This window comes from Hydra viridissima, unplaced genomic scaffold (assembly GCF_058129835.1).
Source record: "Hydra viridissima isolate aposymbiotic clone 2 unplaced genomic scaffold, HvirCarnegie_v1 scaffold_1, whole genome shotgun sequence".
NCBI lineage: Eukaryota > Metazoa > Cnidaria > Hydrozoa > Anthoathecata > Hydridae > Hydra > Hydra viridissima.
Genome location: NW_028324300.1, coordinates 1,109,931 through 1,127,500, shown reverse-complemented (window position 1 = coordinate 1,127,500; position 17,570 = coordinate 1,109,931). Strand labels below are relative to the sequence as shown.

At 30.3% G+C, this 17,570-nt stretch overlaps 2 protein-coding genes and 1 long non-coding RNA gene across 3 annotated transcripts in view; 2 read left to right on the top strand and 1 right to left on the bottom strand.

Moving 5' to 3' along the window:
• LOC149892806 (uncharacterized) overlaps positions 1-17,570 on the top strand; it is a 133,905-nt gene that overhangs the window by 61,089 nt on the left and 55,246 nt on the right. The gene's annotated exons all lie outside the window — the stretch shown is intronic.
• Positions 3,658-4,086, top strand: LOC149892810 (uncharacterized). The gene has a single exon (XM_090078453.1). The coding sequence runs from the start codon at positions 3,658-3,660 to the stop codon at positions 4,084-4,086; it is 429 nt and encodes a 142-aa protein (XP_089934579.1).
• LOC149892809 (uncharacterized) lies at positions 10,038-17,308 on the bottom strand. The gene is made up of 4 exons (XM_090070378.1): positions 17,142-17,308; positions 13,980-14,032; positions 13,655-13,909; positions 10,038-12,743 (listed from the first exon to the last, which is right to left on the bottom strand). Exons 1-4 carry the CDS (start codon positions 17,168-17,170, stop codon positions 10,492-10,494), a joined length of 2,589 nt encoding a protein of 862 aa, XP_089926504.1. The 5' UTR covers positions 17,171-17,308; the 3' UTR covers positions 10,038-10,491.

Genomic DNA, 17,570 nt, shown 5'->3' with positions numbered 1-17,570 from the left:
AGAGGTTTATTTATAGCAATCAGCTAAACATTTTGATGTGCCAGAGTTCTATCAACCATGTGTCCTTTTCTGTTACCATAGATTTTAATAAGACACTGTGTAAGTAAACACCGTTGATATTTACTCAAGGTTCGTCAGCAGTGACGTTTCAGTTGCGTAGCTTACAGACTTAATAGACCATTACATTAAATTACATTTTGATTTTATAAAAATTTCACAAAACCATTTAGTTATTTATACGATCAACATTCTAAAGTCTATTCTTCCAACCTGTTTCATATTCGTTACTTACAAATATAATATTTCCAATTGAATATAAACGTATAAAGAAGCACAATCGATATAATGTCGAGGTGTCACATGCCATTTCGGAACTTGATTGCTATCACCGAGTTGATCAATTTATGAAAAACTCGATAAACATTCGTCGATTAATATTTGTAAGTATTAATGAAGTTTTTCCATTATGAAGGATGGAACATCCATCCATTCCAACAAATTTTCATATTTTAAGATATTAAATAGTTATGTTTATCCAGTGAGAATTGAATTGAGACTTAACCTCGAAATGAAATGTTATTAAAAACTTTAAAACATTTAGCTGATCAGTTTGTAAAACGAATTGTTGCAGACATGTGAAAGGTGGGACAAAATCAATGTTGACCAACATCAATATATTGAAGTCAAAATATTTTTTCGTTCATTCATTTCAATACACTTATATAAAGTTAAAAAATGATGCTAATTTTAAGTTTAAAAAAATTGTGCAGGTGGTTCCGGCAGTTTACTTTTCAAAGTCATTCTGCTCCTCCCCCTTCAACTGCTGGTATTTTTTCGACCATCATAATTATTTGAACTTCTATCTTTACTTGCTACGTCTTCAGTACGTGGTATTTTTATTGCTAAACATTTTGCTAATGCTAATGCTCGTGATATGCTTCAGCGTTTGATTTTGAATCAAATTACTGTAAAACTCAGTAGCAGACTGATAGAAAAACACGTAATGAAAGCTTTGAAATCAAGTTATCATTCTGTTCTTACTGCGCAGTCTCTCTTCGTTTACTTGTATTATCTTTATGGTTTCTCTAATTTTTTTTTGTAAGACAACGAATAAAGCCTTTAAGGAAATCTAAGTTAAAATATAATTAGTAATAGTTTGAAAATTTGAAAATAGAAAAGCTTATATATATATGTAAAGGAGATTTCTAGAGGCGTTAACATCAACATAAATTCACTGCTGAGCCCCAGCATTGCGCGGTAGGAAGGGGCAACGCGAATAGGGGTAGAGAGAGACTTTAGTGCCTCTCTCATCATTTAAAACATCTCCAATGAAATAAGAAAGTATCAAAAAAAATATCGAATTTTTTTTTGTTTGAAAAAGAAATATTGTACACTTGATGATTGGTCCCAAAAGAGTTTATTTTTGAATTTAAATGAAATGTTTAACTAAGTCCAACCCTTAAATAAAATGAAAGCTTTAAATTAATTAGAAAAGAAAGAACTTATTAATTGTTTCAAAGTATCAAAAGTTAAAGTTAGTCGACAAAAACTTGCAAATTGAATATTTCTTGCTGTTATTATTTTCAAAGATATAAAAAATTTTCTCAACTCTTATCAGTTCCATCACTAAATACTTTTCACAATTCTGATATATGAAACACTGCAATATTTGATTTTTATGTTATGGAAGTCACCTGTAGTAAAAACTTTACAAATGTTGTTAATTTTTACTTTTCTGAATATACACCTTTTAAGAGTTCTAAATAATTTACAGTAAATAGTAAATAATTTACAATACAAATAAAAAGAAACTACTGCAACAGTTTGTCGATGATTACTTACAGTTTTCATTGCTTACTCCAAACGTTTGTCGATGGTTATTTATAGTTTTCATTGCTTACTCCAAACGTTTGTCGATGATTATTTACGAGGCAGCAAAACAAATTGAAAGTACCAAAGTCTAGGTGCTGGAGGAAAAAAAATTCGGGTCTTGAATCTGTTTATAATATGGTTTTGCAATATCTACTAAAAAAATACTCCTGACTGAAACTTCTCGCATTTGATTACCAAAAGAAAAAAAGCCTCGAACTTTTCCGATCGATTTCAATTTCTGGCAATTCCTAAAAAGTCATCGTTTTCGAGTGATTTTCTCGAAAAAGAACCTTGCATTTTGTGTACAAGGACTTCACCTCCTGCAAGAACTTCTTATCATCAATTAAAGACCTGACTTTGTTTATTAAGGTTTGGTTTGTAAGGTGCTCATCAACCAAATCGTTGACATGTTGGTCATAGATCTTATACTCCTTTATGAGAAGACTTCTGTAGTGGAAGAAGTTCCCTATGCCGTCGGCCAGAGTTTGTTTCCATGGTCATTGCATCTGAACTGGTGGTTTAACTGCTCCATCAACTCTTTGCAAAACATCCGAACAATTTCAGCTAATGATTGATTGCCATATTCTTTTACGTGTGCAAGATAGCTACTATGCTTAAAAATGCTAACTAATGCAGAGTACCCTGCATTAAAAAGACTTTCTTTAATGTAGGGTTCTCCGCAATCATTTCATTAAGCCCCTTAAAAAATTGTTTTTTATTCTTTAAAAACTTAAATTTTACATATTTTTTTTAGAAGCATTTTAACTTTTATAGTAAAATACTGCTTTTTCCGTCAACCGCGTAAAAATTACTTGAAAATGATTTCCTTGTATTTTCTCGTATTTTGATAGTATTTTCTAAACCCATTGCACCATCTTTCATAAAAAAAAAAAAAGTAAAAAAAGTGCAATTACTACTATGTATAAGAAGTGCCTCCCAATAAAATTGTCAAAGTTGAGGATGAATTTTTTCAATTTTAACTCTCCGCTGATGTAATGACCATACTTGACCACACCCGTGACAGCATTTTACAATACGGGTAACTAGTATTCCATAAAGATTGTAAGGTCTTTAACTATAACCAATGGATTGAAGAACTTCACAAAACTCTGAGTATTCGTTAGCCTTCCCGTGGCTAAATCTAAAATTTAAAAAAATGATTTAATTTCAGTTTCAATCGAAATTTTTTGAAAGGAAACTGATTTTATCAAAAACAGTAACTATTTTTATCAAAAAACGAATGTTTTTATCAAACTTTATGTAATTCAAAAAAAAAATTTAAGCTAATCGCTGTGTTTTTTTTTCGAAATTTGTTAAAATTACCAAAAACTTTTTTCGTTAAAAAAGTGTTTGAGCATAATACTTTATGGTCTCCATTTCAGTCTTTTACTACCTCTTGTGTTGTGATGGATATTGGCTAAGGTCAAAGTTACAGTTACGGAAAAAAGTATCTGGACAAATTATTTTTAGATATAGTTCTATACTAAATGAAGGAAACATCATACTGTTATATATATTTTTATAGCTCTCGACAAGCTCCATCTAAGTGTATTTATCAAATATTTACTACACTAGGTAGCTGTTTCTTTTGGTAAGAAAAACTAAAATGACTGTGGAAAAAAGTATCCGGGCAGCTACTTTCTGCTAATTTTTTTCAAGATCTTAAATAAAGTTGATGATGTAAGATCTCATAACCATCCTAGTAGCTTAGGATAATGTAAGTAAAAATTATAAAATCATAATTTCTATTTCTTTAACATTTAAAATCTATTGACAACTGTTACCATGGTGAAAAGTAAAGAATTGACAGAATTTGCTAGGAAAGAGATTGAAGTGCTCTCAAAAGAAGGCAAAAGGGTTCGAGAAATAGCGCAACAGCTTGGTATGCCCAAATCAACTGTTCAAGATACTCTGGGGAGAATTAAAAAGCATGGAGTACTCAAAAGTTTGCCAAGATCTGGACGAAAACGAAAAATAACTCCAAAGATTGATCGAAAAATCCTCACTTTTGTTGAATCTTCTGTGAGACGAAATGTATCAGATATTGCGAAACAAGTCAGAGAACTTGAGTTAGCCAATATAAGTCCTGGAACTGTTAGAAACAGGCTGCATGATTTACATGGTAGAACACTTGCCAAAAAAACCGTTACTTACCAAACAACAATTTGCAAAGACGCTTGCGTTTGCAAAAAAGTATTTAAATTGGACCGTTGATGATTGGAAAAAGGTATTATGGTCGGACAAAACAAAAGTATGCTTTAATTGTTCAGATGATGACGTTGGACATGGAGAAGATTGAGTGAAATAATGCAACAAAAGCTTGTTAAACAGACAATAATGCATGAGAAGTATGCCATGGCCCGGGGATGCTTCAGTTGGAATGGTGTGGGGCGTATTCATGTTATAAAGGACTTTTCATTGAAATTGACTTTCCCTAAGTATGTTAGAATACTTTCAAACAATATGCTACCATCTGCTCGAGAGTTATTTGATGGAGAATTCATATCCCAGCAAGAAAATGATTCAAAACATACGGCAAAATATACCAAAGCCTGGCTTCAAGACAAAAGTATCGAGGTGTTAGGTTGCCCAGCACAAACTCCAGACTTGAATCTTATTGAAAACCTATGCTTATATTGACTTAAAAAGAGAATATCGAGGAACCACTCAGAAAATGCTGGAATTTTATAGATGTAAGGAGGTGTAACAGCCTGGTTGAGTCGATGCCTAATAGAATCGACAAAGCATTAACTAATAAAGGAGGATGGACTAAATATTGAAGAAATAAATGACGAAAAAGAAAATATTTTTTTTGTTCAGATACTTTTTTCAACAGTCATTTTAGTTTTTCTTACCAAAAGAGACATCTACTTATTGTAGTAAATGTTTAATGGAACACTATGATAGAGCTTGTCAAGAGCTACAAAAATATATATAACAGTATGAGGTTTCCTTCATTTAACAGTATAAGGTTTCCTTCATTTTTTCCAGACTTTGGGATCTTGAGTTTTTTTAGCTTATAATTTTTTTATTAGAATCTAAAATTGGAGTGAATTGTCGCAATCAGATTTTAAATAAGACATGCAAAATAAACTTTCCTGGATTTTAAGTTTTATTTTCAAAATTACAAATTTTTTCCTTACCGACATTAATATATCGTAAAAAAATGAAAACCTTTCGATAAATATCTTGTTGCAAAAAGTAAAGCGAAACTGATGAATCAAGAATACTTTCTCATAAATTTTAACTTAGTTGAACCTGACCAAACATTACTTATTTTTCTTATTAATTTACTACTTTAGGTCCTCAAAATAAATTTTATATACACTTGATTAAGCTTTTTGAATCTGATTAAGAACACAAAGGATGAAAATAACGCACAAGTTTTTCAACAAAAACAAAGCATATAAACTCAATAGAAAATACAATTCAATAGCAAATGATTTGCAAATACATCTCTATGCGATTAGTTATGTTATTCAACGCTTTTCTCAAACAAAAATCTGCTGGTGGAAGAAAAGAGGGTTTTTCAACATAAAAAACTGGTTATAAAACCAGTTAATGGTTTCAAGATGAACCTTGGCTTCTTATTGAGACAATGTCCAAAAAAAATGCTATAATTTTCTCTTAGTTTTGTTGCCAAAGTTTGAAATAAATATGGTCTTCATTCTTTGAAATCATTTAAGGTGATAAACCATTTTGAAATTCAAGGAAAAAAGTGGAAGAACTCGCTGCACGGCAATTTTGTACGGATCACGATCGTTTACGGCAATTTTGTTCTAAAAATTTCTGTATTGTTACTGACGATTCAACATACATCAAATACAATTATTAACAAACTCCTGCGGCTCTGTTATTTTCAAAGAAAAAGGAAAAATAAAAAATAAGGTAAGAAATATAAAAACACAAAGAATAATAACTTTGTTTAAATAGCCCTGATTTGGAAAGTGGTATGAAGTTGTGGCAAAAAATCAGTACTTTATAATAGTGAGTCCACACTAACTAGCCCAAAAACTATTCGAAAATAGATTAAAGAGAGCTTACAAAAACGTCTTTTATCTCTCATTTATTGACATGACACTGGGCCTGTGTTTGTAAACTTCATGGAAAAACCATCATATATTTAAGAATGTGATGCTGTGCGAAGACCTATTGTGACCGCCAAAGCAAAAGTTCGACATTTTATTAGATGCCTCAGGAATAAATTACTTTGAATGAAATATTTCATCTTAACAATAATTTAGTTCTCACGCTTTATGCATAAAAACTGAATAATCTTAATATGACAATCAACGTCAAAAAAAAAGTTCCCTTCAATATTTATTTGTAGTACTTTGGATTTTGAGAGCCCTCGAAAATCTTAGTTTTTATTAAAATGTATGGAATATAATTTTAGTATTCATCGAGATCTTTTAGCGTGTTGATTTTCTATTTCGCATTCTGACGATATTTACCGCATTTCACTAGTTTCACTCGAACTGAGCGGACGTATTTGAAGGTTTTGAACATCTTTTTTTTTTAATCAAATTTAGATTAAATTGTTTTATTAAGGATTTTTTTCTTCAATTATAATTAGTTGATATTTTTGGGATTCTGACATTGTTTCAGTTGTTTTTTTTCATGTTTTATATGTTTGAAACTTTTTTTTTACGCGACATTTATAGTGAACAATAACTTTTTTCCGAAAACATTCGAACTTTATTAGTAGAAATTAATTTTTCTCAAATTCATTAATATTTTACTTGAAAACGATCTACTTTTTTTTGTAAAACTTCAGTTTTTATCCGACATGTTTTATTTTTTTCGAAAAATATTATTTAAACAAAAGTATTAATGCCTTAATTTCGTTTCAGATACTTCAATCAAAAAACACGTGACGTTTGGCTCTTGGGAAGCAGAAGAGATCATCACCAAGTAGGAGGAAGGTTTCTAGGAGCATCAGATAAGGAAATTTACTAGAGCATGGGATAGGTAGATCAATCCACCACAGCCAAGGCCAAAGCAAAAAGCATGGGTCTACCCTGTCCAAAAGTTGTTGTTGGAGGCATAGGCAGAGATGGACACGAAGAAGAACGAACATTAATAAGCACCAACGATAACAGCAAGAAAGTAGCGATGTTACTGTTTTTTGTCATCGTCATACATTTAATTTGTCTAACTTCACTAATTTTTACCTAATCTGTCTCGACGTCGCGGTAGCAATAAAGTTGATACTAAACTGATATTGACCCTCGACTGTAGGCAAAAAAACAACAACATCGCCATTCAAAATTTCGCCCAGCGTAACTAAACTTCTTTAAACTTCAGTTGCAGCTGAGAGTTTTCACAATGATTCTGAAGAATCAATGCAACGCCGTTATCATCAACTTGGTATATCTTTCGGATCAACTTGGGCAATTTTACGCAAAGATCTTGGTTTAAAGGCATATAAAATTCAACTTGTGCAAGAGTTGAAGGCGGCGGATTTTCCTCAGTAGCATCAGTTCACATTCTTTTCCAGTTACTTCTAATAAAATCTTCATTCAAAGTTTTTAGCATATAAAATGAAACTATACCGTTTTAGTGTGATTTTTTTGATGAAAGGTGATTGTCTGAGAAATGTTTCATAAAAACAAAAAGCCATGCGTGGAATTTCAAACAGAACATTTTTAATGAAAGCTGCACCATCATAAGCTTACTAGCACATTTTAATGGCATTTGTAGAATGGTTTTAGTAACATCTTTATGTTGACTGATTTAGAAAATTTTAGCAGAGATCTGTTGATGTTGCTGATGCATTAAAAAGAGAATTCATGAATAAATATAAAAGAACAGCTTACTGAGCATAATTAAAAAAGGATTTTGAGAAACTTGAAGAAAAATTATAAAGAATAGTGTTATAGATAAAGTTTAGAAAAGAAATTCAAAGAAGAAATCAAAAAAAACGCATTTTAAGAAAAATTAAGAAGAATAAAATTAAAGAAAGAATTTAAAGAAGACATCTTTTTAAAGATTTTTCAGATTCTAGAGAATTATCAGAAAACAAAATATTATCGTCTTTGATGTGTTGTTAAAGAAACAGAATAAATGGGAGGCTTCGTATACTTGTGGAAGAAATAGTATCTGAGGATTCCATCTACCTTTCAAAAATATTTCAAACTAATTAAGACAAATGAAACGCGGAAACGCAAGACCCAAAAAGTATAAAGCATATTTATTATAACTATTTCAGTCTAACATACCACCATAGGGTTTAAAAGCATATTTAAAATAGTTAGAAAGAAACCACATGGATTCGTCGTTATAGATCAGACTAGCGTTGTAAGAAATGGAAAGTGCAGATGCGGATTTGATTTTTTTTATTTTCCACAATCTTCTTTTACCGAGCAATATCAATCAAGCGGGTGGACACAAAAAGAATTGTTCATTACTTGGTAAAAAAATTTTTTCAAACATTCTGGTGCCAAATAAGCTTTTCAGTTCTTCTTAATTTAGATGGACATAAATCTCACACAAAATGTATTGAATTGATTAAAATTGTGAGAAAAAATGGTGCAAGCCTTCTGTGTCTGCCTCCTCATTACACACATTGAATCCCGCCCTTGGATTTGGCTTTTATGAAGCCACTTAGCACTTACTATGACCACAATATAAGGAAATGGTTGAGAACTAATTCTAGACGTGAGCTCACTCAACTTCAAATGGCTGCACTTTTTGACTCAGCATATCTTAAAGTTGCCACGATAAAAAATCCAATAAGCGGCATTCAAAAAGCAGGCATATGGCTAGTTAATAGAAATGTTTTTTCCTAAGCAAACTTTCTGAAAACAGAATCTACTTATATTAATTTTAGTAAAATAACCCCGGTTGTTGATGGTAGTGACATGGCTATTAATAGCCACTTCTGTGATTCTGCCAGCCATTGATCTGTAATTAAAAGTCATGCACTGGCTACTTACACCTTAATAACTGTTTTTAGTAGCAATCCGAAAGCTTCTAACAGCCATAAAATGACTTCTACGAGCAAATCACCTGATTCTCCAACTTGATCAAAAAAATGACTTCTACGAGCAAATCACCTGATTCTCAAACTTGATCAAAAAAATGACTTCTACGAGCAAATCATCTGATTCTCCAACTTAATCAAAAAAAAAAGGTAAAGTCTCAAAATGGCAAACGGTTTTGCATAAAGTTGCGCTGAAAGTTGGGTTTCTGGTAGTGATTGCTACAGGTTAGTATATCACTTATGTGCTGTTTTAAAAGAAAAAGTTAAAAGACCATGTTTTATCAGTGAACTATGAATAAACTGTAAATAAAGTTTATATCCTATTTTATTGCTCCATCTTATACTCAAATTTCGTACATAGCATTCGGTTGAATGGTTTTTCAAAATATTTTTGAATATTGAATAATTTTTTTTTTATTAAATGCAATTGCCTGCTTCATTTGACAGATAGTAGTTTGTATGTCATTTGTCATTCAAAAAATTGATTCTATTAAGATTTTTTTTCGTCAGTTTTTTGGTGGCTTTTCCTTAAGTATCCGATAATACTCCCGTTTCTTCAAGAACAGAAACTATTTTAAAAGGTTTTTTTTCAATTTTTACTATGTTTTTTATTGAATTATAGTTTAATGGTTGATTAATGGTTGTGAGAAAAATGGTTAGAAGTTCTGCCACAATATTTACAAATGGTTGAAATTTGGCCATGTTTTGATGGTGGGGCGTATAGTTTATAATAGTTTAGGCATGTAAGGACTTTTTTAGGCTAATTTTAAACATAACTTAATAGTTAAACATACGGTCAAACAAAAGGGCTATTCCATATAAAAGTTTTTCAAAATTTACAAATTTAACTTGACCATGTGTTAATGATTGAGTATATGGTTTAAAATGGGCTGGGTCAGCTCCCGTATTTTACTACTACTGTTATTTTAAAAAAATAGTTTGTTTTTCAATAAACTTTAAAACTCTCACTCTAGTAAAAAAAAAAAAAGAAAAATTTTCCGAATAAAATCCACTTCAATTTCTTGAATCAAAAATTTAGTTTTACTAAAAACTTAAACAGAAGTTTTTAAATGTAAAAAATTTTTGTAGAAAGTTTTATGAAAATTTAGTTTCTCGTTTCGAAATGAATGTGCTCGTTGCGGAAAAAAAGTTTTGAGTAAAAATCCAAAAAGTCTTTAAATTTTCTTTTTTAAACTCTTTTAAATCATCTTTAATTTTCTCATTTTACTTTCTCCTGTAAATTTTCTCTAAATTTTACCTTTAAATTTTTTATTTCTCGGTAAAATTTCTTTACTTTTGTAAAATTACACTAAAAGTTTCTTTTTATAATTTCTTCTGTAGATTTTTCTATAAATATCTTCTTTATATTTCATCACTAAAGTTCTTGATTTGCCCTAGTCTCAAAAAGTTCACTCAAAATTCCTTTTCTAAATTTCTTGTTTTAAATTCTTCTATTAAGTTCCAACCAAAATACGGTAAACTTAATCTGATTATATTCTTACTAACATCAAATATTAATTTATCTTCGCTCCATATTTCTCAAAAGAATTGTATGTTGTGTTTTGGGCGCAATTTTAATGGATGATTTATTCCCAAAATATCAGCTGGCACTTTATCACCTTGATTGAAATTTTCTAAAGCTTCATTATACTTTTTTTCATTCCATTCAAACAGATTGCTATATTTCTTCTCGTATCTAACGTAAATGGATGACTTATTCCTAAAGTATCAGTTTGCATTTTATCAACTTGATAAAAAATTTCTAAAGCCTCACTATATTTTCCCATTTTATTCAAACAGAGTGCTATATTATTTTTTGTACCCAACGTTGATGGATGATTGGTCCCTAACATATCAGTTCGTATTTTATCAACTTGATAATAAATTTCTAAAGCTTCATTATATTTTCCAATAACATTCAAACAACTTGCTAAATTATTTTTTGTAGCCAAAGTTAATGGATGATTGATTCCAAAAATATCAGTTTGTACTTTATCAACTTGATAAAAAATTTCTAAAGCTTCACTATATTTTCCCATTCCATTCAAACAGTTTGCTTTACAACCTTTTGTTCTTAATGTTGATAGATGATTAAATCCTAAGGTATTATTTTGTATTTTTAGAACTTGACCATAAATTTTCAATGCTTCTTTATATTTTCCCATTTCACTCAAACAGTTTGCTATATTATATCTTATAGTCAATGTTGATGAATGATTGGTTCCTAAAATGTCATTGTATATTTTATCAACTTGATAATAAGTCTCTAAAGCTTCATTATGTTTTCCCATATCACTCAAACAGTTTGCTTTATTACTTTTTGTAACCAAAGTTGATATATGATTGATTCCTAAAATATTAGTTTGTATTTTATCAACTTGGTTAAAAAATTTTATTGCTTCGTTATATTTTCCCATTTTATTCAAACAGATTGCTATATTCTCTCTTGTTTGTAATGTTGATGGGTAATTGATTCCAAAAATATTAGTTTGTATTTTATCAACTTGATAATAAATTTGTAAAGCTTCTTTATGTTTTCCCATTTCATTCAAACAGTTTGCTATTACATGTTTTGTATCTAATGTAATTTGATGTTCATCTCCATAAAATTTTGTGTTATAGTTTTTAATGGCATCTAGTATATTAATCGCTTCTTGAAAAAAACCTTTACTTGATAAGAGTCTTTCGATATTATTACTGTGTATATGGAATTCTTCACACATTTTTGTGTTGTTAACACGAAACATGTGGATAAAATGGTTGTAGAACTGCTTCCCATCGTCAACGTGCTCCTTTAAGTCTTCCAATTGTAATCTTAAAAAATCGACGATGTTTTGGTGGCATATTACTGTTATATTTTTGCGTTTTTGATAACATTTACACGCTAACTGTGTCATTTCGTGCATCGCGTACTTGTCATTGTCATCGTTGAAACGATCAAGCAACGAATAGCTTACTAATACTCTTATCACTCGATTTATCAAAAACTCTTCGTTTATTTGCAGGTGTTTTGAAATGCCGTGAATGAACTTTTTTGTAATGTGTTGACCGTCGCAATATGTTAAACGGTTTAATATTTCTAGAGATTTTTCATTCGATGTTTCTATTTTATTTAAAACTAAGTTAATTGATGTTATTGCAGACTTTGTTTCCGTTTCGGTGGGGATACCTTCCTCTAGTATTTCAATGGGATATGATTGAAAAAGATCTAAATATTCCTGCAAAGAAATATTGTTGTTGTTTACATAGAGAATAGCTTGATTAATAGCGAGCGGATGATATTGAAGCACTTCGGTTAATTCTCTAAGTTTTTGGTCATCGTTTGTTAATATTTGTTTAATATTTCTTTTTGCGAAAAGAAACGCATCTTGATGCGAGAAAGAGTTAACTTGCACCTGATTAACATCGGGAGACCACGAGTTCCATTGCGAAGTTACCAAAGTAAATGCATTATTCTTATTTGACACGTATTTTTCAAAACTCTTTATGCTTTCATCATCAACGTTGTCGAAGATGTATAACGTTGTTTGTTTTTCAAAATACTGATGTATTTTTCTAAAAACTACTTCAATATCGAACGGATCTCCTTGAGAATCTCTTACGCTTAACCCTAACTGGTGACTGAGATTAGTCATAGAAACTTGTATTTTGTCCAATGCTGCATCCAACCACACTATACTTTCGAAATGGTCGTTGTAAATGGCTGCATACTTTCTAGCGAGCTGAGTTTTTCCTACCCCAGACATTCCAGTCAAAACCGTGAGTGATTTACCCAAAGAATTTGTTCCGCAAAAGTGTTTATGAATTTGATTAAGTTCATCGTCCCGTGAAAAGAAGGTTTTTGTTGGTGGCAAAACCCCGAAAATGGAGTGTCGGGATATTAATTCTAAAATAAATACCCGTTTTATTTTTAACAACGCGATAACTAAGTAAGGATTGTTCAGAAAAAATTTTTTTGAACGCTCTGATGTTTTGCTACTTGTTTTTATTTATAATAGGAAAATTAACTCGATGAGTTACAGAAAAAAAAGACATTACTAACTGCTTAGTGCAACTTTTGATGCATTTGCTATTAGTAAGGTGAGAATATTCGTTCCAAAGTTAGTTATAATTCAAAACTATTACACTATTTTAAAAAATGGCTTTGATTTTTTTGCTAAAAATATTTATTCCATAGGTGAGTTATTCTCGGTGGAATATTTTTAAGTTTAATTTGAGAAACTTGCAGCCAAAATAATTGTTTCAAATTCAAAGTTTGGATTCCTTAAAACGATATAAAAAGGAAAAAAAAAATTATTTGCATACGTATTTTAGTCAGTAGTTGTTTTTGAAGGAATTGGGGGAAGAGTGGAGTCGTGCACCGTATAAGGGCGGTAAGAAAATTCAGGAAGTTCCTTGATTCTTGTCACGTGTTTAGCTTAAATTTTTTATTCTAAACTGATGAATATTGTCAACTAAATAATTTGATAATGCCATAAATTTGCCTTTTTTTATTCAAATGTAAGCGTGGAGTTAAATCCGCAAAATTACTCAATGATTTTGCGGATAAAACGGTCTGAAAGATTTTTGACATAAATTAACTCCTAAAAAAATTGATTTTTCCTCTTTAAAAATGTATGTTTTAGTTAAATAATTTTTGTAGACTGTAGTGTTTTAGAATTTAGTTGGCATTTTTTGTGTATTTAGTAATTTATTTTTTGTTCATGCATGTTACTAGCTTCTTTAAAAAACATTTATGCTCAGCCGGACAACTGTACATGAGAGCGGTATGAAAATTATGAAACTCAAAACACTTACTCCGTTCGCATTCACTGACCAAATCCTTTCGTTTGCAAAAAAGTAACCCGGCCTTCATATCTCGCCATTTTTTTGAAGGATTTTCCTTACGCCATTGGTTTAGGATTTGCATGGTTTGTTCTCGTGTAGTTTCAAATTCTCCTTTTACATTATCGATTGCTGAGTCATCAACCAAAAGACATCGAGCAAATTTTTCCCAATCGTAAGTCAGCAAATCAGCAAGCGTCTTAAATACATCTTGCGGAAATTTTTCAACTAAAAGAAGGTTTTTTTGTGAAAATTAAAAACCCATCTCAAACGGGAAACTTAAACAATATATAACTACCCTTGATGTCATCGAACTCGTTATCCATGACAACTTGGTCTTTTAAAACCGTCCTAGAAAAAATGAAGTCCTCAATCATTAATAATTAACTTTACTTAAGTGCTTTTAAATACGTGAGCAGAATAATTTTGAGGTAAAATTAAAAATGTTCCGTTTTTTACGCTCCAATAAGAAAACCCATAAGCTATTGAACTGAAATTGTTGGCATGTAAAAGAATATTGATTTCCCTTAAATCTCGTTTTCAACGGAATATTTTTTTGTATTTCACCAGGTGCTGCATATTTTCCAATTAGTTGTTTATTCTAGAGCATCCCGCCATCGGAAATTGCGTAAATGCGTAAATTCCGATGTGAGAAATAGTTTATAAAGGTGACTCCGATGTTTGTTTGAAAAAAAACGTTCGTTTGAAAAATCCCAATAAATGTCATTAGGATAGTATGAAGGTTGAGCTTGATAGTGTGCCAACTTCCTTAGGCATCTTTCCTTCGAAACTAAGTTCGTTAATTAAAGATAAAGCTGCTAAACTTTCTGAAAACTTGTACTTAAGCAGATTATGCATAGTAGTGATGGTTACTTAGATTTGAGCATATTATATAAAAGATTCGAAAATCGTTATCACTATTTCTCAATATTCTTAAGTCATGCATGGTAGTGATGTTAAGTTTTTACACTAAGAAAGCTGTAATTCTTGTTGCTGCTTTTTAAATCTTTTATAAAAGCCTTTGTATATAATCTATGTTTCAACTGACACATATGCTGAACATTTTTCGAACTTGTTTCCTTTTTATTGTGTACTGTTGCTTGCTTATTTCTTCTAGTGAAAAATTAATCAGTAATTAATGTAACAACAATATAAAAGAAAAGAGAATGAAAAACCGTCTTTTCAGGTTATCGAGATTGAATAAAGATTACTAAAATCTTCAAATGCAAAATTCTAATTTTCTAAAAAGTAGAAACAAAGGATAGCTTGTTTTTTTTACTCAATAGTCTTCATTTAATAAATTTAAATGAAATAAATTTTTTTTCTTCGGCAGAAACTGCACAAGTTACTGACTGAGAGGTTGTTTTTTTTTTTATCTTTTAAAAAAAAAGCGCTTTAAAGAATAATTTAGGTAATTACGAACCTGATTTATGTTGTGTATCGTTAATGCTGTTTCAACCTCAAAAGGATCGATCTGTGCAAAAAAGATAATTTCTGAAAAAAACTAAGTTAAGAGGTTTCTAAAAGAGTTAAATCATGTTTTCTAGCTAAGTTTAAAAAAATGATCAGAACTATAGGTAGTTTTTGAAAATTCTGACGCTCTTCGAAATCTTTCTCCATTTGGAACCTTAGGCGTTTGGAACGTTAGGCGTTTTGCGGAAGCTATCGGATTAAAACTCATTTTTCAGATCAACTTTTTTTCCTAATATCTGTTTTTAATGATTTCAACCGCATCGTTTCTAAATCAAAAAAACCTTTTCTTCTTTTTTTATTTTTACTTCTAACTTTATAAAGTTTTAATAAGATCATCATCACATGTCTTATTAAAACTTTATAAAGTCGCTCATCATGCTTCAGCGAACAGTAGAATTTCCAAAACAAAGTACACAAAAGAGGAATAGGTTTGTTTTATGTCTCTATAGGTACTACCTTTCATACACCATCTAAATAGACATCCAAACTTAACAGAGAAAGGAGATGGTAAATAAGAATTAGAGCGAACAAAGTTAAAAGGAAGACATTTCGAAAGTTGGAAAACACAGATTATAAGTTTTTGCTATTTTCCTTCGTTCGTATTTGAGTTGAATTTAATCAAAGCCTCAACTTTTCGAGATTCGGTAAAAAAATCGTACAAAAATACATTTGTAATTTATTAGCAAGTTTAGGAAATGCTTTAGAATTTTCTTTTCTATGTTTGTTTTGAATTTATCAAATGTTTACTTAAAGATTGAAACTAAATATTTTGAATATTGTGAGGAGGGAAAATGAGAAAATTATAAATATTATCTTTAAGTTTTACCCGACTCAAACACACAACATTCGAACGAAGAAAAGAGCGAGTCAACCTAAGTAAAGTGGAAATAAAATTACAAAGGGAGTAAAAGAAGATTTTAGGAGAAAAGAGTTTTTAAGAGATTTTGAGAGATTCTCCTTATAAGAGAATCTGATGAGAAAGTAATTTTGAAGATCTTAAAGAGGATTTTATGTGAAAAGAGTTTTAAGAAATTTTGAAAGAGAATTTTATGAGAAAAAGATTTTTGAAAATTTAAAGAGAATTTAATGAAAAGAATATATGGAGAATTTAAAGAGGAACTTATGAGAAGGATTTGTAAAGAGATGTATTTGAGTAACTTTAAACATGCGTTATTATAAGTATTAATGTATTGTTATTGTGTGAGTTAATATTAAGAGAATATATATATTGATGAGAAGTAATTGAGAATATTTATTAAGAAAAATAAGTAAGAGAAGAAAAGCCAGTTGTAAGTATTTTTATTTTTATTTGCACTTTGATAGAGGCAATCTTATTATTAATATTTTTATTATTGCTTTATGCGTGAACAATTGTTATTAAAAAGTCTGATGCTCCTATCGCGTTTCTACCATATCTGAGTTACACACTGACAGTCCTACTCACATTCTATCACATTCTTTATTTGCGCTATACTCACACTCATGTCGCTATTGTCATTATCGCTGTCCCACACTATTCTGCGTCACATTACTATTACACTTTAATAGAGCCAACGGCGCCCGAAAAAAATTAAAAAAATTAATTACAAAAATCCCCGCCCTCACAATATGTAACTTATGATAATTTATGCTGATTTTACACATTTCGCTGTTATCTTTTATTTGTATCTAATAAAAGATGAGTAAATTAACCAAATATGATCTTTCACTATGGAAAAGACTTTGCAGCCTCTTTTTCATACAATCAAAATAGCTTTCTCTAATACTGTTTTCTGGTATTAAGTTTCTGGTATTAAATTTTTTAGTTTTAAGTTCGGATATTCAATTACAAAATTTGTCATTATTTATGAAATCTCGCTTCATTCTGCTTTAATTGCTCACTTCAGCAAATTCTTTTTTACCCCTCTTTTCCCCTGTTTTTCTTGAAAATGAAACTAAAGTTGTTAAAAAACAAGTGAAACAAGTAGAACAAAAATAGATGACGTACCTGTTCATTTCGTGCTTTAATATATCCATCTTCTATACTGCTAATAATCTTTTCAGCGATCTTTAAGTTAACAGCTGGTTGATCGACAAAATCACTGTTTATTTCTATAACTTTTCTTAAAGCGCGTCAAAGAATCTTAAAATGATCCTTTAGCCTCCACGCTAAATGGAAAAAACTCAATCATGTAACATCAAGCCATAAAAAACAACAACAACAACAACAACAACAACAACAACAAAGAACAAAACAAAACCAAACTAAGATCAGTGTGATCGTGTTTTAGTTGTTGAATTTTCCCTTAAAAATCTTTCAAGTAATTAACTCTCTTGCATTCAAGTAATTATCTCTCTTGCATTGAGGTTAAACTCCGATGGGAATTGTTTTTAAATCGGTCTCAGATTTTTATCATTTTATATAACAGCGATCAAG